The 26,641-nt window shown below is 36.5% G+C and overlaps 1 long non-coding RNA gene and 3 gene segments (V, D, J or C); all 4 read left to right on the top strand.

Moving 5' to 3' along the window:
- Positions 1–732: 732 nt before the first annotated feature.
- LOC127360218 (immunoglobulin heavy variable 3-23-like) lies at positions 733–1,251 on the top strand. The segment is given in 2 exon segments: positions 733–836; positions 927–1,251. Coding segments are annotated over 2 exon segments (366 nt in total).
- A 5,872-nt stretch (positions 1,252–7,123) lies between these two features.
- LOC127360213 (Ig heavy chain V region 914-like) lies at positions 7,124–10,745 on the top strand. The segment is given in 3 exon segments: positions 7,124–7,214; positions 8,148–8,264; positions 10,531–10,745. Coding segments are annotated over 3 exon segments (375 nt in total).
- An 820-nt stretch (positions 10,746–11,565) lies between these two features.
- Positions 11,566–12,124, top strand: LOC127360225 (immunoglobulin heavy variable 3-30-3-like). The segment is given in 2 exon segments: positions 11,566–11,635; positions 11,725–12,124. Coding segments are annotated over 2 exon segments (363 nt in total).
- A 6,195-nt stretch (positions 12,125–18,319) lies between these two features.
- LOC127360233 (uncharacterized) lies at positions 18,320–25,644 on the top strand. The gene is made up of 3 exons (XR_007883355.1): positions 18,320–18,380; positions 18,470–18,711; positions 25,584–25,644. It is a non-coding gene; the product is annotated as an uncharacterized LOC127360233 (long non-coding RNA).
- Positions 25,645–26,641: the final 997 nt, after the last annotated feature.

The following is a 26,641-nucleotide window of genomic DNA, read 5'->3' as shown; positions in this document are numbered from 1 at the left end:
TCTCATCCAGTCAGACTCAGTGGTTGTGCAGCCTGGACAGTCCTTCACCATCACCTGTCAGGTCTCTGGTTATTCTATGACTGATAACAGCTATGCAACAGGTTGGATCAGACAGTGTGAAGGAAAACCAATGCAATGGATTTGGCATCGGTGGGGTGGAAGTAGCTTTTCTCAAAACAATGCTCTGAAGAACAAGTTCCTTTACAAAACACACATTTCTACTAGCTCTGTGACTCTAACAGGACAGAATGTGCAGCCTGAGGACACAACTGTATATTACTGTGTACGTCAGCCCACAGTGATACAAACCACCAACAGACCTGTACAAATACCTAGAAACATATGTGGCCAACCAGTAACACATTCTAATAGAATAATTGATCACTGAATTCAATTTCACACTATTTTCATTCCATTTTAAAAAAATAACAATAATATTAATTAATATTTATAAATATTATCTACCTTATTTTATTTGTATTGTATTTGCCATGCTTCTACAGTAGCCCCAAACGGACAAGGCAAACACTGGCGGTATATAGGGCCTTTTGCATTTTTTTGCACGTTTCACGGCCACCGTAAAAAATAAAGTCAAAAGGAGAAACTCAAAGTATTGATTTTTTGTAAAATTTCCTCTGAGTTCGACAAATAAAAATAAAAATATCACCAGTCCAGTCTAGTTCTCTCCTCCCTGTGAGGAGGAGTCAATGCAAAACTCAGATGTCTTCCACCTCTACTTATCTGACTGCAGAGAGGATGACAGAGAACAGTGGACACACAGTTTAACATGATGGACTATAGGACAGGACTGCTGCTGTTAACTATCTGCTGGGCAGGTGAACATCTTCACTGAACTTTAGTTGACATATTTTCATTCTGTGCTGCCAATGTAACATATGACATGAATAGCTTTCTTTGTTTGACAGGTGTTGATGGTCAGACTCTGACAGAATCTGAACCAGTGGTTAAAAGGCCTGGAGAATCTCACAGATTGACCTGTACAGCCTCTGGATTTAACTTTGCTGGCTACTGGATGGCCTGGATCAGACAGGCTCCTGGAAAAGGACTAGAGTGGATTGCTTATATCAACAGTGGCAGTGGTAGCAGCAAATACTACTCTCAGTCAGTTCAAGGCCGGTTTACCATCTCCAGAGAAAACAGCAGACAGCAGCTGTATCTGCAGATGAACAGTCTGAAGACTGAAGATTCTGCTGTTTATTATTGTGCTCGAGACTCACAGTGACACAGGAAGCAGCAACGCTGTACAAAAACCTCCAGTACTTATCTTTATTGGGCTTTTTTCTTTTGTTGTGGTTGTTTTGAAAACTGAAAGATTATTATTAACCACCAACAGAAATCATTAAAAAAAATAAAATGTTTTAATGATCAGTTCCTCACAAAACATCCAAGTACAGCACAACAATCAGTTGAAATCATTCAATCAAAAAATGGACCAAATAAATATTACATGTACACATTTCAGGCATATTAACCCTTATCCGAACATATCAGGAGTACTGACTGGGGTCCCTTTGGAGCCAAGAATAGACTACTGCAAGGGACAGCCAGAAAAAATGTTAACTTTCTTTTGAAAACATTAGTTATGCAGTTAATGTCATCTGAAAAGAAACAGATAATTACTATTTTGGGAAAGCTACAGTTAACTGGCATATTGGGTATTACTAAAGTGATACTTTAAATCAGAACCCATGGCACAAATTAAGTTAAAAATAACATAAAATAACATAAATATATACAATGAATAATATGAAGTCAATAAATAAAAATTGATTAATAAAATCATTAAAAATTGGAATGATAGAATAAAGCCCCTTTGAGATATGACAACAATTTTACCTCTTGGATCAGTGGGATTTAAGGTTAAAGTTTATATGATTTGGTTAAGTCACAATTATGAGAGTGAAAAATAATGTTGCAGTTCCCGTTATAAAGACACTAGATGGCAGTCAGTGTCAAGTTTCTCTCTCCTCTGTCACTATAAGGAGACTCTCATATCTGCTTATCTCACTGATCTCAACTGACAGACACTCAAACCCTGGACTGAACTAGAGTTTTATACTCACACCCTTTGATAAACAGCTGGAAGACTGAAAGAGCGACTGTTTATTCATTCATGCGTGAAATGATGTTCTTATATCATGACACAAATGACATCATAAACGACCAATGTGTGGGATTAAGTGGCATCTCTTCTTATTTTCAGGTGATTATACACAAATAAAAACACACCTATGGATATTATGTTCCATTTCTGCCAATAGATCCTTCTAAATGTTAAACACTGGACCTTTGAAAAAAGTTTTAATATTAATGAAGATTTATAATCAGTAGCAATATTTGATTATTTGTATATTGCATTGGACAGAGGCATTCATACATTTATTCAAATGTTACAAAAAGACTTACAGTAAAACAAGGATATTGATAACATTAGATTAAATAATAGAAGGAAATATACTTAATACTTAATATAAAAAAAACACGCTCAGTCAGGAGAAAGCAAAATATCAAAATAAGTTTTTAGGAGACAGTTCACACTGAATTGAAGACACTGAGAAAAGGAGAAAGACTGAACATCTTTATTTTTGGTGTTTCTGTTTCTCTCTCTGATTCCAGCACTCCTCCTTCTCTTACAGATTTAGTCTTTATGTATCAACACTGTAACTCCAAAATGTCTGACTGGTAAAATGCAAATTCACACACTGATACACAATCCCCACCCATTCTGCCTGCACATTATATATCCTTCATAATAACCTTTGCAGTTGCAGACTCAGCCAGGTTCCCACCATGACAGCTGTACAAAGTCTCTTCCTCTTGGCTCTCATTTCAGGTGAGTGAAGTCAGTGTCCAGCGGAGGAGGAAATGAGACAGCAGGTGTATCTACAGATGAACAGTCTGAAGACTGAAGATTCTGCTGTTTATTATTGTGCTTGAGACCCACAGTGACTGGAGTTGGTTGAGCAGCTGTACAAAATCCTACAGTACTCATCTTTCAGGCTGGTGGAGCCTTAGCATTAAGTATTCATAGTACTCATAATTGTTTCCATCACATTCAGTTGTTCCATTACAACCATTTATGAGAGACAGCAAGAAAGTGGTGGAAACAAAATGCGTTTACTTTAATACATATATTGTGTATGGAAATAAATACTTTATATAAAAATATGTTATATCTCAAGAAAGGATCTAGGAATTAAATAATTATTGTCATGTTCACTAACTATAACTGCAGAGAAATATCTAAAAGTTGTGGAGAGAATATTGACAATTTACTGCAATAAAACAGCTGAATTTTTAAAAAGCAAATGGTGGCTTGTTACATATTTCTGACCCAACTGCACATGTAAGTAAAATGTGATGATAAATACAAACAGTAACTTATAAATGCACAAACTACCAAAGTTCTGCATTTTGTCTCACTGGTTTCAGTTCAGCTCTAAGTCGTCTTCAAACATCTGCAAACATGGGAACTGTTAAATGTCTTTAATGCAAACCTGCAGACAGTTCTCATATTATTTACATGGTCCTCGCTGCTGTCACTGTATTTCTGTTTGAAGCAGATACAGTCAGTAAGTACAGTCAGTGAGCAAATTTATGAGGGGCCGTCAGGGACATTATTCAGAATTACCTCTCACAAACACATGTGAAATGCTCTTACATACACTACTGAAACACTCTCACATAAACAACTGGAAGATAATTTGCTTGCACACAGTACTGTAAAGCTCTCACACATACAACTGAAACGCTCTTATATACACTACTGAAAATCTCTCACACATACAACTGAAACGCTCTTATATACACTACTGAAAATCTCTCACACATACAACTGAAACGCTCTTATATACACTACCGAAACGCTCTTATAAATACTACTGAAATGCTTTCACACATACAAGTGAAATGCTCTTATATATATATATATGTACATTAAGATGATCAGTAGTGCGTGAAAGCTGCATGCTGCCTGTTACGTTACTCCCGCCTTTGAGTTTGCTTTTTTAACTTCTTAACTTGTATTCTCTTTTTGTTCGTTCTTATTTTTTCACTGTAACTCTCTGAAGTCCTGCCCTCTCTAACGATGTTGTTTGAGAGAGTTTTTGTGTTTTATTTCGTGTTTTAATGCCGCTTCCACCGGGACACTAGGGCGACCATTTCCTTCACATCAGAAAGGAGGACACTTTGCATACACAGTCATACATACACGCAAGCAGATATTTGTTTGGTATGATCCCGTTTTACATTTTAATATCTTAAAATTCTCGGCATCAATAATAATAATTAATTAATATATATAATATTTATATACAATAACAATGTGCAATAATTACTGTGCAATACCATTCCATATTCACTGTGCAATATATTGCCCATGTGCAACTGCTGCTGCTACTATTTGTGTTATCTGTTGTTTGTGGATTCTTAGTTTTTTCTCTTGTACATAGTGTTTTTAATTATTTTTTTATCTTCGTACTCTTACTGTTTTTATACTGTTTTTTCTATATCCACTTTGCTGCTGTAACATTGGAATTTTCCCATTGTGGGACAAATAAAGGAATATCTTATCTCATCTTATCTTTTCCACCAGATTACATAAAGGTGCATACATATACCGCATAGCTAATAATAAATATACAAGATACAGCTCATCAAAATGTGCCCTTCCAATTCAGATTACATAGGTCTAATAAACATCATACAGACACTGTTCTTAATGTTTTTATCTGGATAGATAAAGGGTAAAAAAAAAAATGCAGCACCTTCTCTTTCAGGCTTTGCTAAGGCTTTACCTATACATATAAGTATGAGCATTTTCAAAATTTCAGTCCAACAACCGACATTAAGTTCTCTGTTGCTGAGAGCTTGATTGACAGTCAGACTGGGTGAGCGCCTGTTGTGGCTATTAACACATGGCTTATTTGAATATTCAAATGAGCCATGTGTTTATAGGTCACGAAAATGTAACCAATGAAATTACTTATTTTCGCACAGCTTTTTTGACACACATTTTTAGCCAATAAGAATTAAACTAACAAGGTAATGTGTCAAGTTGTTATTATTTTTTTTATTTTTTTTATTTTCTCAAAAGGAGGACAAATGAGTGTCAGGCACGCTGAGTTTGTTTACTCCGGAGAACAGCTGATGTAGTAATGCCGGTTAGCATAGTGGACAGAACAGCTGATTTACCAGCTGAACTCTGGAGAAAACACACCGAGGATGCCGAGGAGGGAAACAACATCGGGGGAAGATTGTGAGAAATTCAACATTGTAACATAATGAACAACATTTGTTAGGGTTTTTTTGTTTATATTTCTTTACATTAAAATGTTATTAAAAATACTCACTTTAGGTGTATGGTAAAATTAATAAACTATTAATTAATCTTTAATAAGGGTCAACCAACTTAAACAATGTGTTTGTCAACCTGTTGCACAAATTATACTGAAACATGCAAGAGGGACTCTTGGAGGAATGACTAATGTACAGTGAACATTCATTCTGCAGTTTCACCAAACATCAACTGAGATCCAAGTCAAATGCAGTTCTACACAGTGAGGAGGAGTCAATGCAAAACTCAGATGTCTTCCACCTCTACTTATCTGACTGCAGAGAGGATGACAGAGAACAGTGGACACACAGTTTAACATGATGGACTATAGGACAGGACTGCTGCTGTTAACTATCTGTTGGGCAGGTGAACATCTTCACTGATCTTTAGTTGAAGTTGTCTTCAAAATGCTTCTAGCTTAAAGCAACTGACCACTGTATATTTGTTTTATCTTGACAGGTGTTGATGGTCAGACTCTGACAGAATCTGAACCAGTGGTTAAAAGGCCTGGAGAATCTCACACACTGACCTGTACAACCTCTGGATTCACATTCAGTGACCATGCTATGAGCTGGGTGAGACAGGCTCCTGGAAAAGGACTGGAGTGGGTTTCTCTTATCAGCCAACCTAGTGGTAGCAAGAAATACTACTCTCAGTCAGTTCAAGGCCGGTTTACCATCTCCAGAGACAACAGCAGACAGCAGGTGTATCTGCAGATGAACAGTCTGAAGACTGAAGATTCTGCTGTTTATTATTGTGCTCGAGACTCACAGTGACACAGGAAGGAGCAACGCTGTACAAAAACTTACAGTACTCATCCTCACTGGACTGATGGACTAAGAGAAACAATAATTTCAGTTATTTGAGGAAATACATGAAAACTGAAATATTATTAACCAACAATTATTAACAACAATAACCTTTGAATAAATAAAATGTTTCAATGATCAGTTCCTCACTGATCAAGGGCAGCACAACAATCACAAAAATACTACATGTATATTTCAGTCATATCCTTATCCTAACATACTGTTTTTATACTCTGACGATCATTCAACAAACAATAATAACCATTTAAACACATTAAAATCTGTGACTGTAACAATCACTTCCTCACAAAACAGCCAGACAGCACAACAGTCTGGTTACTGAAATCATTGTCCAGTTATGATTAAAAGAAATACTACACACAAGTCCAAACTTTTCTTTCTGATTTTCACATTCACAGAATAAACAACAACAGTTTTGTTGGTGTTCTCAAATATGTAGTTGAGACTGGGAACAATAAATATTCTGTTGATCTGAGTGTAAATGTGAATGTTTGACTTGTTTTAGATGATTTGTTAAGAATGAACCAACTTTAACATTAACGTCTGTTTTAAATAATAAAGATACTATCTTGTTTTCTATCTTTCAAAATAAATCTTTATAACACAATTCAAAGCTTTGACTACTTAATTAACTAATAGATCATTATCACAATCAAAGCTGCATCAGTCATTAGAGTCAGGAGTCTTTACACAACTTCATGGAGATGTTAATTCTTCAAACTGGAGTCAATAGTGAATCAATAGTCTATAGTGTGTTTGTCAGAGATGAAGAAAAGAGAAGAAGTTCCACCTTCTGTCTGTGTGAGATGACGACAAATGCCTGAACATCCTAATGTTGAATTATTTAAATACACATTAGTCAGCTGATTTACTGTCATCAGGATGTAAATGAGCCTCCTTGTGTGTTGCTCATAAGGAAGTGAAGTGTGTGTGTGTGTCAGTGAGAGGACAGAAGAGCTCACATCAGTTCAGCTTCAACATCAACATGTTCTCTGTAGCTCTGATACTGCTGCTGGCAGCTGGATCCTGTGAGGAGCTTTCAGTGGATTCACACTAATAAACATTTCAATTCAATTCAATTCAATTTTATTTGTATAGCGCCAATTCATAACAGAAGTTATCTCAGGACACTTTCCAAATAGAGCAGGTCTAGACCGAACTCTTTAAAACGTTAATTACAGAGACCCAACAGTACCACCATGAGCAAGCACTTGGCGACAAGGACAAGGAAAAACTAAAAGGCAGAAACCTAGGACAGATCCTTCGGCTCTAGGTGGGTGGTCGTCTGTCTCGACCAGTTGGGGTGAGAGAGAGAGAGAGAGAGAGAGAGAGAGAGACAGAGAGAGAGAGAGCGAGAGACAGACAGACAGACAGACAGACAGACAGACAGGTGCACAGCAACAACAGTATTGGCAATGGCAATCTAGCAGGACCATGGCAGGAGGCTCCACAAGGATCGATAAGAACCTGTGACATGAGAAAGCACAAGAACTCCGGGGAAGAAGTGAAGTTAGTAACATGCATAAATGGAACATGAATGAGTGCAGAAAGAGAGAGGAAGGGGAGGAGCTCAGTGCACCATGGGAAATTCCCAGATAGTCTATGCCTATAGCAGCATAACTAAGGGATGGTTCAGGACTCACCTGATCCAGCCCTAACTATAAGCTTTATCAAAGAGGAATGTCTTAAGCCTACTCTTGAATGTGGTGAGGGTGTCTGCCTCCCGAACCACAACTGGAAGCTGGTTCCACAGGAGAGGAGCTTGGTAACTGAAGGCTCTGGCTCCTGTTCTGCTTTTAGAGACTATAGGAACCACAAGTAGCCCAGCATTCAGAGAACGTAGTGTTCTAGTGGGGTAATAGGGTACTATGAGCTCTTTAAGATATGAAGGGGCCTGACACATTAGAAACACTGAATAGTCAGATGAATGATGGAGATAATGTTGATTTCTGTTTCCACAGGTGTGAACAGTATTGATCTCATCCAGTCAGACTCAATGGTTGTGCAGCCTGGACAGTCTTTGACCATCACCTGTCAGGTCTCTGGATATTCTTTGACTGATAACAGCTATGCAACAGGTTGGATCAGACAGTGTGAAGGAAAACCGATGGATTGGATTTTGCATCGACGGGGTGGAGGAGACTTTTATCAAAACAATGCACTGAAGAACAAGTTCCTTCACAACACACACACTTCTAATAGCTCAGTGACTCTAACAGGACAGAATGTGCAGCCTGAGGACACAGCTGTGTATTACTGTGTACGTCGGCCCACAGTGATACAAACCACCAACAGACCTGCACAAATACCCAGCAACCATGTGACTCAAATACACACACTCATTGTTAAAGTACATTTAAATAAATTTGTTATTCAGTCGAGTATTTGTGGCCAGTTACTCTCTGAGAGAGAAGTTGTTGAGTTTTTAAATTGATTTAATCATTCTGCTGATTACAGCCATAACTTTCTGAAGCAATGTGTTCCTAATGACTTTATATCATGGTGGAATACTTTCCGTACCCACTGTAAATGTCCTCACTTCAACTAGTCAAAGAAAATGATACAATACAATTCCTTTGTGAGAACCACTTACATTTTAATAGAAAAATAATTAGAACAGACATATAAATGTAGAAATAATATTACTGTATATATTTTGGAATATTTTGCATATTCCACAGAACTTCATTCAAAGTAACTCCTCAATAGCTGAACAACAGCCCAATAGTGAGAGCATTAAGTATTTTTTATAGTATATATGTATGTATAATTGTATGTTTTAGTTTAGTTTAAATGTAGATTTGTGTTTATCTTTTCTGTTCTGTATTTCACATTCCATATATTTTTTAACAACAAATTAAAATATATAATCATAAAACATGTTTTGTACCTGTGTTCTTGTATGTTGATGCTTGGAGAAGAAAACAAGTTTTGTTCTTTTTGTGTACAAAAACAATAACAAAACTTTCAAGTTTATCATTCAAATACAGAAACACCAACTTTCATTAATTATATTTTCTCTTGTAGAAATAATTCTCTATTTTAAGTTAATTGGTGTTCCATGTTCCCTTTTTAAACCTGCAGAGGGAGCTCTATGCAAACTCTTCCCTCATTACGAACATCATCAGCAACTCACTGAACACTGAAGTTTCACATGATCCTTGCTGTCACTGTATTTCTGTTTGCAGCGAATACAATATGTGAGCGAACAAATGCATTAACAAATGCTGCAGTAAAACGCTGTGCTCAAACTTCATCAGGAATGTGGTGTCATATTCAAAGTCTGCTGTAATTAATTTAACACACTGAACACACTGTAAACATGTTTAATAGAAAGCAACATTCTGGTTGCTCTTTTGTTTCATTGGATGCACATTATCATTGTTATTGCAATACTGATTTTATTGAATATGTTTTCCATTATCTATGATTTGTATTCACATCAAGAATAGCTATAATGATCAATACAGTTGTTGCAGTTATACAAACTGACATGTTTTAATATTGAAATGTAGCCAAAACAATACATTTAGACAATAATAGTTTACAGTTAATGAAAAGTACAGTTTGATGTTCAAAATGTTACAGTTGAGTGTGTAATAAAGTTAAAATATCATATGTAAAGCAGAGGTGATTTCCAGGCATGTTTTCATGGATTTGGATTACATTTTTAATATAACCCCCCAACTCTGATAGGAGGTGCTAAATTCATTCTCTCAGGGAAACAGCTCACTTCATATTCAGAGTGTGTTTGAATCATTTGAAAACATGATAAACACACATGTCTTATAGAAAGCAACATTATTGGTGATTGTCCCTTTAGTTTCCATGGGTGCACATTATCATTGTTACATTAATGTATATATTCTGCATTATAATTACTGTTAATATTCACATTAAGATTATGATAATGATCCTTATCATTGTTTGCAATTATACAAAAATTTCAATATTGACTTCTTTAGATTTAGAGAGTAATAGTTTACAGTAAGAGCAAAGTTAAAGTTGTTTCAGTTCTGTAAATGCAGAGGAAATTTTCAAAATGTTACAGTTGAGTGTGTAATGAAGTTAAAATATCATATGTAAAGCAGAGGTGGTTTCAGGCATGTTTTTACTCTGCAGATATAATAACAGTCAACAGACTCTTCTATTGGCTCCAGTTAGACCAACATTGATGCTTCATATGTTTGATTCTATGCAAACTCAGTGACCTTCCTTGTTACTCAGCTATAAAAACTGTGAAGTGTGAACAGTTGACACAGCCAGCCTCTGTGACTGTGCAGCCAGGTCAACGTCTGACCATCACCTGTCAGGTCTCTTATTCTGTTAGCAGCTACTACACAGCTTGGATCAGACAGCCTGCAGGGAAAGGACTGGAGTGGATTGGAAGCAGAGCTGGATCCACCACATATTACAAAGATTCACTGAAGAACAAGTTCAGTATCACCATAGACTCTTCCAGTAACACAGTGACTCTAAACGGACAGAATGTGCAGCCTGAAGACTCTGCTGTGTATTACTGTGCCAGAGAGAGACACAATAACACAAACCATCAGTAGACCTGAAATAAAAACCCCTCAGTGCCTGAACACTTGTAACATAAAGCCACCAGAGGAGGAGCCCTCAGACCACTAATGATTTCAACACCAGTTCACTGTTACAGTGAAGACAGAAACAGACATGATAAGAATTAAGAAAATAATATAGAATATTAATGATATCAAAAACACATGGAGGCATTTTAGAAAACATTTTTTTCTCTGTCTGCCTCAGAAATGTAAATCATTTATTTGCATTGACTGAAAAACATGGTTATTAATGTCAAACACGTATTGAAGAGTTACATGTTATTCCTTTTCAATGCTTAATTAATATTCTCAAATGTATTCTTTACTCTTATTGCTACTTGGGTTTTTGGTCCCTTAAGTCTTGAAAATAGTATGATATATGAACATTTGAAAGAGATTTTCTTGTGAGAAATTCAACATTGTAACATAATGAACAACATTTGTTAGGGTGTTATTTGACATTCATTTACTTAAAATGTAATTAAAAATACTCACTTTAGGAGTATGGTAAAATTGATAAACTATTGTCGAGGTCTTCCCATGATGCAGACTGTGGTCTATAATGTGGTCTTTAATAAGGGTCAACCAACTTAAATAATGTGTTTGTCAACATGTTGCACAAATTATACTGAAACATGCAAGAGGGACTCTTGGAGGAATGACTAATGTACAGTAAACATTCATTCTGCAGTTTCACCAAACATCAACTGAGATCCAAGTCAAATCCAGTTCCACACTGTGAGGAGGAGTCCATGCAAAACTCAGATGTCTTCCACCTCTACTTATCTGACTGCAGAGAGGATGACAGAGAACAGTGGACACACAGTTTAACATGATGGACTATAGGACAGGACTGCTGCTGTTAACTATCTGCTTGGCAGGTGAACATCTTCACTGATCTTGATTTGGCATATTTTCATTTTTGCTACCAATGTAAGACATAACATGAATATATTTCTTGGTTTGACAGGTGTTGATGGTCAGACTCTGACAGAATCTGAACCAGCGGTTAAAAGGCCTGGAGAATCTCACAGATTGACCTGTACAGCCTCTGGATTCACATTCAGCAGCTATCATATGGCCTGGATCAGACAGGCTCCTGGAAAAGGACTGGAGTGGATTGCCTGGATTGAAAATGATAACGACAGGAAATTCTACTCTCAGTCAGTTCAAGGCCGGTTTACCATCTCCAGAGACGACAGCAGACAGCAGGTGTATCTGCAGATGAACAGTCTGAAGACTGAAGATTCTGCTGTTTATTATTGTGCTCGAGACTCACAGTGACTGGAGTTGGTTGAGCAGCTGTACAAAATCCTACAGTACTCATCTTTACCACAATTATTCCAATAAAATGATATTAATACTTTGAATTGAGAGAATAAATGACTTTTCACATTTATATACATTATTTGACAGAAAAGCCCGCAGACATTTTCCAGAACACCACAAAAATCTGTTTAAATGCTAAATCCTTTAAAAGTAAAAAAAAAAAAAAAAAAAAAAGATTAAATAAAATACAATAAAATAAAATCCTGGCATTCAACCAGCTTCAGCAAACTCAAGTATTCATTTAGATGATCTTGCTTTTACTACACTTGTGTTTGCAGTAAGTTAATAAAATGAAACCATTCAGTAAATCAGTGAATCTTACATTTTTTTATTATCTGGGGATAATTTTCTGAATAAAACTGTTTTAAAACCAAAGGAAGTGATGCCTATATTTAACTCATTTGAGTCAGATTGTATGAGAACAAACCTTCTGGGTCATTTCAAAAACTACATATTGAAAAATAAAAGTCAGAATTTTAATTTAATGATGTCTTTTGCTCGTGGTCAGGTTGTTTAAATGCTGTTTGATTTTGGTTCAAATCCTTGAATTTCACTATAAAAGCATAATGTGATGTTTATGTTTTGGTAATGAATATTTAATATTTATTCAAGGCTTTGAGAAACCTCGGTGTAACAATAATTTAAGCTGAGGTTGAAAAAAAGGTTCCAGATGTCAATTTCACATCAGCACTTTTGGCAAAATAAATCCTAAAACGTTGATTCAGACTCCAACATGAACATCAGTGAGATATTAAACCTGAAATTACAAGTTAATGTGTTTTCACTACGATTCAATGCAGTTACACCTTCTCTTCCTCTGAGGTGAAGAAAAAATCTTCACCAATAAACTGCACAAATACCCAGCATCCTTAGTCACATAGATTAATACGCTGACTTTCAGGTAAACCGTATTATTTAATTTTCATGATTTGTTCATTGTTTTTGAACAACAAAAAGGATGTGATATTGTATCCTACATGGATGGTCAATTAAAAAACGAACAAATAATAAATGATATAATGAAATGAAACTCTAACAGAGAGGCTGTAAATGAGCCCCTCCCTCCACATGATATCCTGATGCAAATCTTCAGTCTGTGCAGTGTACTTCTGTCCTGCTGACTGCTCTTGTACTTTGTGTGGAGCATCAGAGGTCACATCTCCAGCCTCAGGATGATGAACACACTCACTCTTCTGCTGGTTGCTCTCTCTCTCTGCCCTGTGAGTTCTCCTGCTTCTTGCTGTTTTATCTTTTATCAGACAACATGGACTGATGGTCAGTCAGTGATACCAGAAAACTTCCCAGATGACTGTCTCACTTTCTTCTGTGGTTCCTCTCTCCTTTCATCTCATCAGGTTGTACAGGTCAGAGTATGGAGTCCATTCCTTCCAGTTCAGTAGTGAAAAAGCCTGGAGAGACTCTCAGTCTGTCCAGCAGGGGATCTGGCTTCAAATTTAACTGCTGTACTATGCACAGGGTTAGACAACCTGCAGGAAAAGGACTGGAATGGATAGGGAGAGGCCTCTCTGATGCCAGTAGTAACACATAGGCCAGCAGTGTGCGAGGACGTGTAGAAATCACCAGAGATAATAGCAACAGCATGGTGTATCTGAGACTGTCCAACTTAAAGCCAGAGGACTCTGCTGTGTATTACTGTGCCAGAGACTCACAGTGGTTAAAGGAAGCAGAGAGGCTTTACAAAAACTCCACAGAACATTTGTTTACAAAGACCAACAGGTGGCAGCAGAAGATATAAAGTCAGATAACTCAAACTGGAGAGTCTAACAAACACATACACACTATGAAAACAACAGCTGATGTTGCGGTTTGTGACTTCCTGTTTCTCATTATAACATTTAACATGTTACTTTCTATAATAATAATGGTTAACAATGTTCCTAATTCTGATTGTTAACAGCAGGTGATGAGAACATATTAATGCATGATATATCCAGTATATGGATGTTCTACTAAATGCTGCAGAAAAAAATAAATAAATACAATTGGTATCAGGTCAAATAACTTGATGGACATTGTAATCATTTAAAATAATAATTATAATATACAATTATTTAAATCATGTTTTTCAGAGATGTGTGAGATGTGGTGTGTTTCTCTGTGAGGAGGAGGAGTCAATGCAAAACTCTGATCTCTTCCATCTCTACATATGTGTTGCAGAGTGAAGGACAGAGACTAAATCATACACACTGTAGACTGGACAGAGACAACTGGCTTTTACAATGATCAGACCGGATTATTTGGTGATTTTTCTCATCCTGTCTATTAACTGTGCAGGTAAGAACAATCATTGTTTGTCTGACAAACCTCCTGATACAAAGACAATATGGCTGCATTACAGTAACTAATGATGTGTTTAACTGTCTGTAGGTGCTGAGGGTCAAACACTGACTGAGTCTGAACCAGTGGTTAAAAGGCCTGGAGAATCTCACAGATTGACCTGCACATATTCAGGGTTTGGTAGCCATTACTGGAATGCTTGGATCAGACAGGCTGCTGGAAAAGGACTGGAGTGGATTGCTACTATCAGTGATAGCAGTGGTAGCAAATTCTACTCTCAGTCAGTTCAAGGCCAGTTTACCATCTCCAGAGACAACAGCAGACAGCAGGTGTATCTGCAGATGAACAGTCTGAAGACTGAAGATTCTGCTGTTTATTATTGTGCTCGACACCCACAGTGAGACAGGAAGGAGCAACTCTGTACAAAAACTTACAGTACTCATCCTCACTGGACTGACGGACTATGACAAACAATTACTGTGTTATTTTTTCTTTTGTTTTTGATTTTAAGAAAATCATGAAAACTGAAAGATTAAACCGACAATTATTAACAACAACAACCTTTGAATAAATAAAATGTTTTAATGATCAGTTCCTCAATGATCAAGTGCAGCACAACTATCACAAAAATACTACATGTTTTCTTTCAGTCATATTAACCCTCATCCTAACATACTGTTTTTATACTCTGACAATCATTAAACAAACAACAATAACCATTTAAACACATTAAAATATGTTACTGTAACAATCACTTCCTCACAAAACAGCCAGACAGCACAACAGTCTGGTTACTGAAATCATTGTCCAGTTATGATTAAAATAAATACTACACACAAATCCAAACTTTTCTTTCTGTATTTTCACATTCACAGAATAAACACCGTTTTATTGCAGCTCTGGGAACAATAAATATTCTGTTGATTTGAGTGTAAATTTGAACGCTTTGAATGAACTTGTTTTAGATGATTTGTTAAGAATGAATCAACTTCAACGTTAAGTTCTGTTTTAAATAATAACGATACTTTCTTGTTTTCTATCTTTCAAAATAAATGTTCAAAACACAATTCAAAGCTTTGACTACTTAATTAACAAATAGATCATTATCATAATCAAAGCTACATTAGTCATTAGAGTCAGGAGTCTTTACACAACTTCATGGAGATGTTAATTCTTCAAACTGGAATCAATAGTGAATCAATAGTCTATAGTGTGTTTGTCAGAGATGAAGAAAAGAGAAGAAGTTCCACCTTCTGTCTGTGTGAGATGAGGACAAATGCCTGAACATTTCATCCTAATGTTGAATTATTTAAATACACATTAGTCAGCTGATTTACTGTCATCAGGATGTAAATGAGCTCCTTGTGTGTTGCTCATAAGGAAGTAAAATGTGTGTGTGTGTGTGTGTGTGTGTGTGTGTGTGTGTGTGTGTGTGTGTGTGTGTGTGTGTGCAGTGAGAGGACAGAAGAGCTCACATCAGTTCAGCTTCAACATCAACATGTTCTCTGTAGCTCTGATACTGCTGCTGGCAGCTGGATCCTGTGAGGAGCTTTCAGTGGATTCACACTAATAAACACATTAGAAACACTGAATAGTCAGATGAATGATGGAGATAATGTTGATTTCTGTTTCCACAGGTGTGAACAGTATTGATCTCATCCAGTCAGACTCAATGGTTGTGCAGCCTGGACAGTCCTTCACCATCACCTGTCAGGTCTCTGGATATTCATTGACTGATAACAGCTATGCAACAGGTTGGATCAGACAGTGTGAAGGAAAACCAATGCAATGGATTCGGCATCGGTGGGGTGGAAGTAGCTTTTATCAAAACAATGCTCTGAAGAACAAGTTCAGTTACAGCAGAGACACTTCTGCTCGAACAGTGACTCTAACAGGACAGAATGTGCAGCCTGAGGACACAGCTGTGTATTACTGTGCACATCAGCCCACAGTGATACAAACCACCAACAGACCTGCACAAATACCCAGCAACTATGTGACTCAAGCACACACATATTCTAAATGTTAACATTAATAAAGACAATACTCTCTGATTATTTGATAAAAAATAATGTTTATTGAACTCACTGAATAGTAGAAGGATTGAACACCAGTTCACTGTTACAGTGAAGAGAGAAACACACTTATTATTAAGATCAGGCTGTTTCTCTCATTTGCTGACCTGAAGAAGGTCATCCAGGCTGTCATCAAATACTTTACTTTTACTTAAGTAAAAGTACATAAGTATCAGAAGCTAAATGTACTTAAGGGCCCTGTTCACAGTGTTATATACCATATATGCAGAGTTAAGAATCAAAAGCACAAAGTATTTTTATCTTGGAGATGTATTTGATATATATCAAATCTATTATACAAATAAGCCCCTCCCTTACAAACTGCCAATGCAAATCCAGAGCTTTCAGAGGGTTTACTTCTGCAGCATCTGAGTTCACATCTTCAGTCTCAAGATGATGGACAAACTGTCTGTACTGCTGACAGCACTCTGTCTGCCCTGTACGTTGCTTCATGCTGCAATACTGATCAGAGAATGCACACATTTAATGTTCTGCTGTTTATTTCTCTCTCGTTCTCACTTGTGTCCTTTAACATCTGTTTCTTTGGCAGGTTTGAATGGCCAGGGATTTGACAGCCACAGTCATCTAAGTAAGCAAATAAGCTTTACAAAAACCTCAAACAACTAATTTTTACAGTCACCAAAAGGGGGCAGCAGGAGATCTTAAAACCAGTGTGGCATCGTACCTACACATACAGAGAAACAAACACAATGTGCAAGCACCAGCTGAGGCTGTGGTTTGTCACTTCCTCTTTTTAAATGGTTGTATGTGCTTATCTACCACAATGCACTGGTTAATAATATCCCCATATTTTATTTTGAAAGGCAAGAGTGAAACATTTTCTCTTATATTTCAATAATTAAAGGTCCCATATTGTGGAAAGGGAGATTTCCATTTCTTGTGTGATTATAAAGCAGGTAGGTGCTGTATAAATACTGTGAAAGTATCAAAAAGCTCATTCCACAGAGAAATGCACACAGCCAGTATTCAGAAACTGTGCCTTTAAACAAACTGTCAGAACTTCCATAAGGTTGTGACTGAACTATACAGTCGTCACCATCAGCCATGCTCCCAGTGAGTGAGTATGTGTTGGACAGTTACTCTCTGAGGGACAGAGAATTAAATAACATGAGAAATTAATGCGCCAAAAAAAGTTATTTTAATCTTACAAATACAGATAACACATAGAGTCACATAACAGATCATAAATCAAATTTTCTCGTCTTATGTTCCAGTCCTCTACTTAGCATTAATACTTTTTTAAAATGTTGCAATCATATATTATTTGTTTCTCATAGACAGTTTCTGGTTTTAGTTTGTGTTATTATAAAATGAATAATAAAATTGAAATTTAACAAGTATTACATTCAGATTTGCCTGAATCAGATTTATTTGGCTGATGTCACAACTCCTACATTCTCATTTCTCAAGTGCAACAAACTAAAGACCAAACTCTGTCCTCCCTGTGAGGACGAGTCAATGCAGAACGTAGTTGTCTTCAACCTTTAATAATCTGACTGCAGACAGTGACAAAGCTTTTACTGGAACTTTTGTTTGAGTTTATATGTCTGAGTGGACAATTTATTTCTATTGACGCTTAATTGTTATTCCTACTGAGGTTTTCATTCCCCTGATATCCTTAAAGTGGTTTGACTTATGAACACTTTGAGAAGAAGTCAGCAGTATAACATAATTAACGTTTGTTAAGGTGTCATATTTCTGTCAAAATGTAATTAAAATTACTCAGTAACTCAGATCTGAGTCAAATCCAGTTCCACACTGTGAGGAGGAGTCAATGCAAAACTCAGATGTCTTCCACCTCTACTTATCTGACTGCAGAGAGGATGACAGAGAACAGTGGACACACAGTTTAACATGATGGACTATAGGACAGGACTGCTGCTGTTAACTATCTGCTGGGCAGGTGAACATCTTCACTGATCTTTAGTTGACATATTTCATTTTGTGCTGCCAATGTAACACATGACATGAACAGCTTTCTTTGTTTGACAGGTGTTGATGGTCAGACTCTGACAGAATCTGAACCAGTGGTTAAAAGGCCTGGAGAATCTCACAGATTGACCTGTACAGCCTCTGGATTCACATTCAGTGACTACCATATGGCCTGGATCAGACAGGCTCCTGGAAAAGGACTGGAGTGGATTGCCTGGGTGGAAAATGATAATGACGGGAAACACTACTCTCAGTCAGTTCAAGGCCGGTTTACCATCTCCAAAGACAACAGCAGACAGCAGGTGTATCTGCAGATGAACAGTCTGAAGACTGACGATTCTGCTGTTTATTATTGTGCTCGAGACTCACAGTGACTGAAGTTGGTTGAGCAGCTGTACAAAATCCTACAGTACTCATCTTTCAGGCTGGTAGAGTCTGTGCATTAAGTATTCATAGTATTTGTATTATATATTCATTTTATGTTGAATTTGACATGATTTTTTAATACATAGTTTTATATGCTACATTACATTTTATTTATATGTATTTTAGTGAATAAATTAATAATTGTCTCTGAATTAAAGTCCAGAAAACTGTTCCTCATATTTTATTACGAAATATTAAAAAACACAATAAAATGCACTTGTTGATAAAAGGGCCAAAGACAGCACAATCTGGTTGCAGCAATTAAATTATTGCAAATACTAAACATTTATATAAATTAAGACACTGCAAGTTATGTGGATATAAACTCCATGATAATATGAGAGTGAAAAATATAATAACTAAAATAAAAATGAGTTTCTGGTATAAAACCACTGGACGACAGTCAGTGTCAAGTTTCTCTCTCTTCTGTTTCCAAAAGGAGACCCTGCACTGTCTCAACTGATTAATGTCCTCAGATTAAAAAATTATAAAACACACCACACAATGCTACATTTACTGACTTATGACTGGATTTAAATCCACAATTCATGATCAATTGACAGTTTGATACAATAAAACAAGAAATACACTGTAGTTATTTAGGGATGAAAGGTAGCTACATATCTCCATGATCACAAATAAACTTGTGCCTGTCATATGTTACAAATTGTTTAGTTTTTGTTACATTTTTATTTTATTTGGAAATAATAATATTATAGCAAACCAAGAACAAAAAAATCCAAATAAACCACACTGCATGCTATTTGATTCAGACTTATTTCTGACACAGTCACACACAGACAAAGGACAAATGTTGTGATAATGACAAAAATGAACTACAGTAGTTTTCATCTAATCTAAAGACTATTATTGTGTATTTTGTCACACAGGTTTCAGTTCTTGAGCAGCTGTTTTTCTCTCAGGGCTCCAATTTTCTCTGTATGTCTTCAAATATCTGCAAACACTAAAACCATTAAAAGTCTTTATGCAAACCAGCATCACATTGCAGTTTTCATACAACATGATTTACATGATCCTGGCTGCTGTCAGTGTATTTCTGTTTGCAGTAAATACAGTAAGTAACTACAGTAAGTGAATAAGTTAATGAATAAAGAAATGCTGCAATTACAAAAAAAGCTGTGCTCAAGTTAATCATGAATCTTCTGTCAGACGCTCGTCTGCTGATAACATTAAGTAGAATTTGTATTTGGGTAGTAAAACCAGCACTTTTAAAATATCCAAGCACCCTGTATCATAGCTACATGTGTGACGTTTTTAACAAATCAATACGTTTGGAAATCGGTCCAAAATTCAGCGACTAATTCTACTTTGAGATTGCGGGAGTTCCTCTTTCCTTCGTAGGTTGATGCACCGCTGCCTCTGCTAGCCCTGTTCCAAGATGGCCGCCCTGTAGGCACGTCGCTCCACAGTCGATGCAGTGTCTATGTATATATGTCTATGGTTGCAACAACTAGTGTAGAAAAGGCCCCAAAGTTGGGACATATTATGTTTAGTGTGTAATTTCATAGATGTAGTGTTGGTCAGCTCATATAAGAGCGCCCCCCTTTGGTTATATAGCGTAACTGACGGTACTTGGTCAGAGAGGTGTGTGCTCCGGTGAGACGGCAGAGTGAGGGATTCACGGTTCAATTAACAATTAACGCCACGGCAAGTGGTCTGTGCGTGGATGGAAAGTGAGTATGTCCGGATATATTGTTGATGTACTGTGTTTACGTTGCTGCAGCTATAGTTTATTTTGTTGTTCTGATGTGTAGCTGTCAGACTTGCCATGTGGTCACTGTTTAAGCTAGTTGTAGCATTTAGCTCACCTGCCTCTGATCAAGTGTACGTCACGTCACATGTTACGTTATTGTTATCGCTCCGACTCGCTAGTGTAATGCTTACAGTGAGTGTTACTTAAATATTACCATGTGATGTTGTTTATATGTGTGTTAATATGCTAGTAAGTCAGGTGAAGAGTGTTTCAGGACTGTTATTTTGGGGATGTAGTAATTTCAGTACTCCTTTAGTATGTTTATTAGTGTTACGACCCAGCTCGATTTGGGGAGCAGTAACATACAATTGGAATTGGAAAAGAGATGGAATACAACAATTGACAGGTTCAGGTTAAAATCAGGTGTTTTAATTAACTAAGGAGAGTGTGCTTGCACAATGAAATATAACAAAAGAGAGGCTATACGGTCCGTGTATCTTTTTTCATTGGATTTTCCTTACAGAAACGGGTATTAAAAAACAGAAAACGAGTGGTTATTTGATTTTCGTTTTAAAATACAAAAATTAAAATTGAAATACAAGGCGTTTTTCTTTTTCATGGTCAAAAAGGGATGAGCGAAATTTAAAAAATTATTTGATTTTCATTTTCTATTTCATAAAACAAAAATTAAAATCACTAGAAAACAGAAACGGAAAAAAGACCTGTTTTTTCATATTCTGAGACCGGATGTTGTCATTTACAGGACGGTGCTGTGGAGAAGAAACAGTAGGCTAGCAGACTGTGGTCAATCCAGCCGTGAGTCCGATCTCCGTGGTCAAATCAGCCGCACTTAAATTTAGAGTGTACAAGTATTCTCAGCATTATGGTAAATGCGGAGAAACGCCGTATTACTTCCGGTTTTCAAAATAAAGGTATTTAGAACAGTAAGCTATAATTAAAATATGTTACATTAAAGTGTTTCATGCGCCCCTGATGAATAAAAAAAAACTTTATATCAAGTATCTTTACTGCACCAGTGTGGAGAAATGCCAAAATAAAAGTCTCATATTTATGCCTGCAGAGATTGCATATTTGACCATATTTGAGGTACTGTAAAAACATATTGCTCAGTGTTTCCTGGCTACTGATGGTATATTTGACTTTTACACATATGAGACTACAAACATACTTAATATCAAGCATTTATACTGTACCAATTTGGGGAAATTCAACAATAAAAGTCCATATTTGTACCTCCATGTGGCATATTTTCATATATTTGAGCTACTGTAAAAACACTTTGCTCAATAATTCCTGGCTATGGATGATATATTTGACTTCTACACATCTAAGACTACAAGTATTCTTAATATCAAGCATTTTTACTGTACCAATTTGGAGAAATTGAAGAATAAAAGTCCCATATTTATACTTCCAGATTCCATATTTTCTTATATTTTTGAGCCACTTTGCTCAATATTTCCTGGCTATGGGTGAAGCATTTTCATTATACTTCAATAATTCTGCAATCATGACAAATGTTTAATAACATCTTGATAATATAAACACTAAACACAAAATCCTACACAATTCTAATTTGTTTACTTTTCACACAAAATGCAATGCCAGTCCACATTCTTCTTATTTTGCTGCTCTGCTGTGTCCATTTGTAGGTAAAATGGAAAAATAATTAGTTTTAACTTCAAAACACCATTGTACCTATACTGTCTCTTCCACACATATTATTTTTTATATTATTCAGTGTGACAGCTGTTGCAGGTGGTTCCACATACAGTTTACATTTTTACAGTAGCTCAAATATAAGAAAATATGGAATCTGGAAGTATAAATATGGGACTCTTATTCTTCAATTTCCCCACATTGGTACAGTAAAAATGCTTGATATTAAGTATACTTGTAGTCTCATATGTGCAAAAGTCAAATATACCATCAGTAGCCAGGAAACACTGAGCAATATGTTTTTACAGTACCTCAAATATGGTCAAATATGCTATCTCTGGAGGCATAAATATGAGACTTTTATTTTGGTATTTCTCCACAGTGGTGCAGTAAAGATACTTGATATAAAGTGTGCTTTATTCATCAGGGGCGCATGAAACACTTTAATGTAATATATTTTATTTTAAATGTAGGTTTGAATTATAGCTTACTGTTCTTAATACCTTTATTTTGAAAACCGGAAGTACATACGCTGTTTCTCCGCATTTACCATAATGCTGAGAATACTTGTACACTCGAAATTTAAGTGCGGCTGATTTGACCGAGGAGATCGAACTCACGGCTGGATTGACCGCAGTCTACTAGCCTACTGTTTCTTCTACACAGCACCGTCCTGTAAATGACAACATCCGGTCTCAGAATATGAAACAACAGGCCTTTTTTCGTTTCTGTTTTCTAGTGATTTTATTTTTTGTTATATGAAATAGAAAATGAAAATCGAATAATTTTTTTAATTTCGCTCATCCCTTTTTGACCATGAAAAAGAAAAACGCCTTGTATTTCAATTAGAATTTTTGTATTTTAAAACGAAAATCAAATAACCACTCGTTTTCTGTTTTTTAATACCCGTTTCTGAAAGGAAAATCCAATGACCAAAACATACACGGACCCTATACAGGTGCTGACAAATAACTAGTACACAAGATGAAAATGACTGGATAATACTGAAGAACAAAAAGAGATCAGCACCCATAAGCTTACAAACTAGTGAACAAAAACCAAACTAGCAATTATTGATAACGTAAAAGGTCACAAAAAGATTACAAAGGCACTGGCTGAATCCACTCAGATAACAGCCAGGCAATACTAGAAAGTACAGACACTCTAACACAATGGTGTGCAACCAACAGCAAGGCGAACTGATCACTAGTTCACAGCCGCCCTGAACTGTGGACACACAAGCTATTTAAGTGCAGCTGGGGTTGATTGAAGACTCCTGATTGGTAGCTTCAGTGGAATTGCAGCCACACCAATCACTGATGCCAGGGGACAGCAACCAAGAAGTAGGCGGTCTCTGCTCCAGAAGGACCAATCCTCAACAGGGAATTACATGAAACACCATAATGAATATACACTAAATGACAGCCAGCGGCGGCCGTAACAATTAGTGATTAAGAGCTTTATTCTTATTCATTTGTGTATATTTGTTATTGTTCCTTTGCTGTAGAAAAACCACATGACCTCATTGCCAGCAAGAGGATATTAAACCACCTGCACTATCATCATCATTCTTCATTGTGGACCTCTGAGCATTACTTAGCCTTAAGTTGGTGTTCTGGCCGGCACCCCGGTGTGAACTCAGTGATAGCCCCTGAACTAACGCCATATACAGTAACATCCCAGTGTCTTCACTACAACTAGTAACGTTAGAAAAACAACAACACCACACGGCATCTAGCTAGATCGGAAACAAAACAACAGGCACGCCGCACACACTTGTTTAAGAGTAGTAGACGTTACGTTTTGAGTGGATGGCGAGCGAGAGACGCCGAAATGGATGGATTCCTTGTTGTCTGAAAATGTCAACAGGCTTGTCTGTTTGAGTAACTGGCTCAAAGCAAAGAAGTAGTAGGCTTACCTTTTATTGTTAACCGTTACTGTTCATTCTTTCTGAAATAAGAGGCTGGGTTGAGCCTCTGGTGAATAAAGAGCAGTAGCCTGACTGCTATGTTCAAAGCAAACTTGAGAAAAGTATTAAGCCATGGTTTAACTGCACTATAGGCTGAGTCCTAGTTTACCTTACATGTGCACTTTGTAATTTTATTTTGTATCGCCCCTGTTTTGATCCCTTAGAAAGGGCTGTTGAAGGGGCTATTTGTGGGACAAAGTATTTTTTTTCACCCTTCTATTGATGGACAGTGTTACATTGTGTGAAAGATTATTTGCTCCAAGTGAGAATGTTAGTGTGAAATTGAACACTACAGTATATGCCAATGTTGTTTTCAATAAAAACAACATTTGCACAAAGCAAGCCGATCCACTTCTCCATTTTGATAAGAGCATTAGAATGAGAAAAAATAATGGGACAAAAAGAAATCAAGGGACATTTAGGATAGATAAAAATGTGCGATTAATTGCAATTAATTGCGAGTTAACTATGACATTAATGCGATTAAATATTTTAATCGTTTGACAGCACTAGTTTTTACTCATTAATTATCTAAATTATTATTGTTATTTTGATCTCATTTATTTTTGTAATGTGTACTTAATTGACAGATACTTTTGCCCAACATAGGTTTCATTTAAGAAGGAAAAAAACATGTAAGAGTTTGATTTTTCAATTGTGTGTTGTGTTTTCTTTTTTCTGTGAATAATTCTTAAGCAGAATATTATTTGACCAAAAATACAATTTTAAATTTCAAATAGAGTACAAAATTCAACTTTGAAAGACTATTCAAATTTAACATAAATTTTAGATGCATGAATAAAATTAATTTGACTCAAGTCACAGCTCTGAATAAACAATAAGCAATGACCAGTCTGCTTCTCTCCACACTGTGAGGAGGAGTCAATACCTAAACATATGAGTTATGGAGTTAAACCAGGGTTGATTTTTGATTCTTTTATCTCTGTATGGGGTAACTGAATATTTGTGCAAGAGCAAAAGCTAAAATAAGGTCAACAGTATGACATAATGATAGTAACATTTCATGCAAATTCAATTAAACTGACTTCTAAAAATTGATTCCAGTTTTTCCAAGATCTTCACTGATCTTTTTAATATAAATAGTTCTGTACAAACTATAGTCATGTGATTTTTTTCTTACAGATATTGATGGTCAGACTCTGACAGAATCTGAACCAGTGGTTAAAAGGCCTGGAGAATCTCACAGATTGACCTGTACAACCTCTGGATTCACATTCAGCAGCTACTGGATGCACTGGATCAGACAGGCTCCTGGAAAAGGACTGGAGTGGATTGCTTTGATCTATACTGACAGTAGTAACAAATTCTACTCTCAGTCAGTTCAAGGCCAGTTTACCATCTCCAGAGACAACAGCAGACAGCAGGTGTATCTGCAGATGAACAGTCTGAAGACTGAAGATTCTGCTGTTTATTATTGTGCTCGACACCCACAGTGACTGGAGTTGGTTGAGTAGCTGTACAAAATCCTACAGTACTCATCTTTACTTTACTTTAGAAAAGATTTGTATTTTTATTTTGCTTTTATTTCTTTAAGAAAACATAACAATCTGTGAGGAAGATCATAACAACAATAACAATTAAGCACCTAAATAAATAAAATGTCTTCCTTTAATGATCACTTCTTCAAAAACCAGCCAAACAGTCTGCTGAAATCACTGTCCAGGTCTGAATAAAAGAAAGACATGTAGCTACACATTAATGTTTATATCATTTGGCATCTAAAGTAGCTCACAGTATGAGAGAGTGAAAAATAATGTCACAGTTCCAGTTATAAAGACACTAGAGGGCAGTCAGTGTCAACTTTCTCTCTCCTCTGTTACTAAAAGGGAGACTCTCAGATCTGCTGTTCTCATTGATCTTAACTGACTGACACTTGAACTCTGGACTGAACTAAAGCACAAAACAAGAAAATGTTTCCATCGCATTCTGTAGAATCATTAAAACCATTTCTGAGAGACGGCAAGAAAGTGTAGGAAACAAAATGTATTTACTTTAGTACATGCAGTGTTTATGTAAATAAATACTTCATTTAAACATATGTTATATCTTACGGAAGCCCTAAAGGGCCATGCATTCATACATTTTATTTCCTCCGTTTTAATAATAATAATAATAATACATTAAATTATTAGAGGCGCCTCTCTGGGCACTCGAGGACACCGTACAACAACAAAAAAAAAAAAAAAAAGCAAGAAATAAGAAACAGATAAGAAAAGACAATGTAGATGGTTAAGTGGGGTAGGCAGTTGTGAATAGGTGAGTTTTTAATCTTGATTTGAAGAGTGTGAGAGTCCAGGTTCCTGAGGTCCGGTGGGAGTGAGTTCCAGAGTTGGGGGGCAGAGCGGCTGAAAGCCCTGCTCCCCATGGTGACGAGGCAGGCGGGAGGGACAGAGAGGTGGACAGAGGAGGCAGATCTGAGGGA

This window comes from Dicentrarchus labrax, unplaced genomic scaffold, assembly GCF_905237075.1.
Source record: "Dicentrarchus labrax unplaced genomic scaffold, dlabrax2021, whole genome shotgun sequence".
In the NCBI taxonomy this organism is placed as follows: domain Eukaryota; kingdom Metazoa; phylum Chordata; class Actinopteri; family Moronidae; genus Dicentrarchus; species Dicentrarchus labrax.
This window is presented reverse-complemented; position numbering and strand designations above follow the sequence as displayed.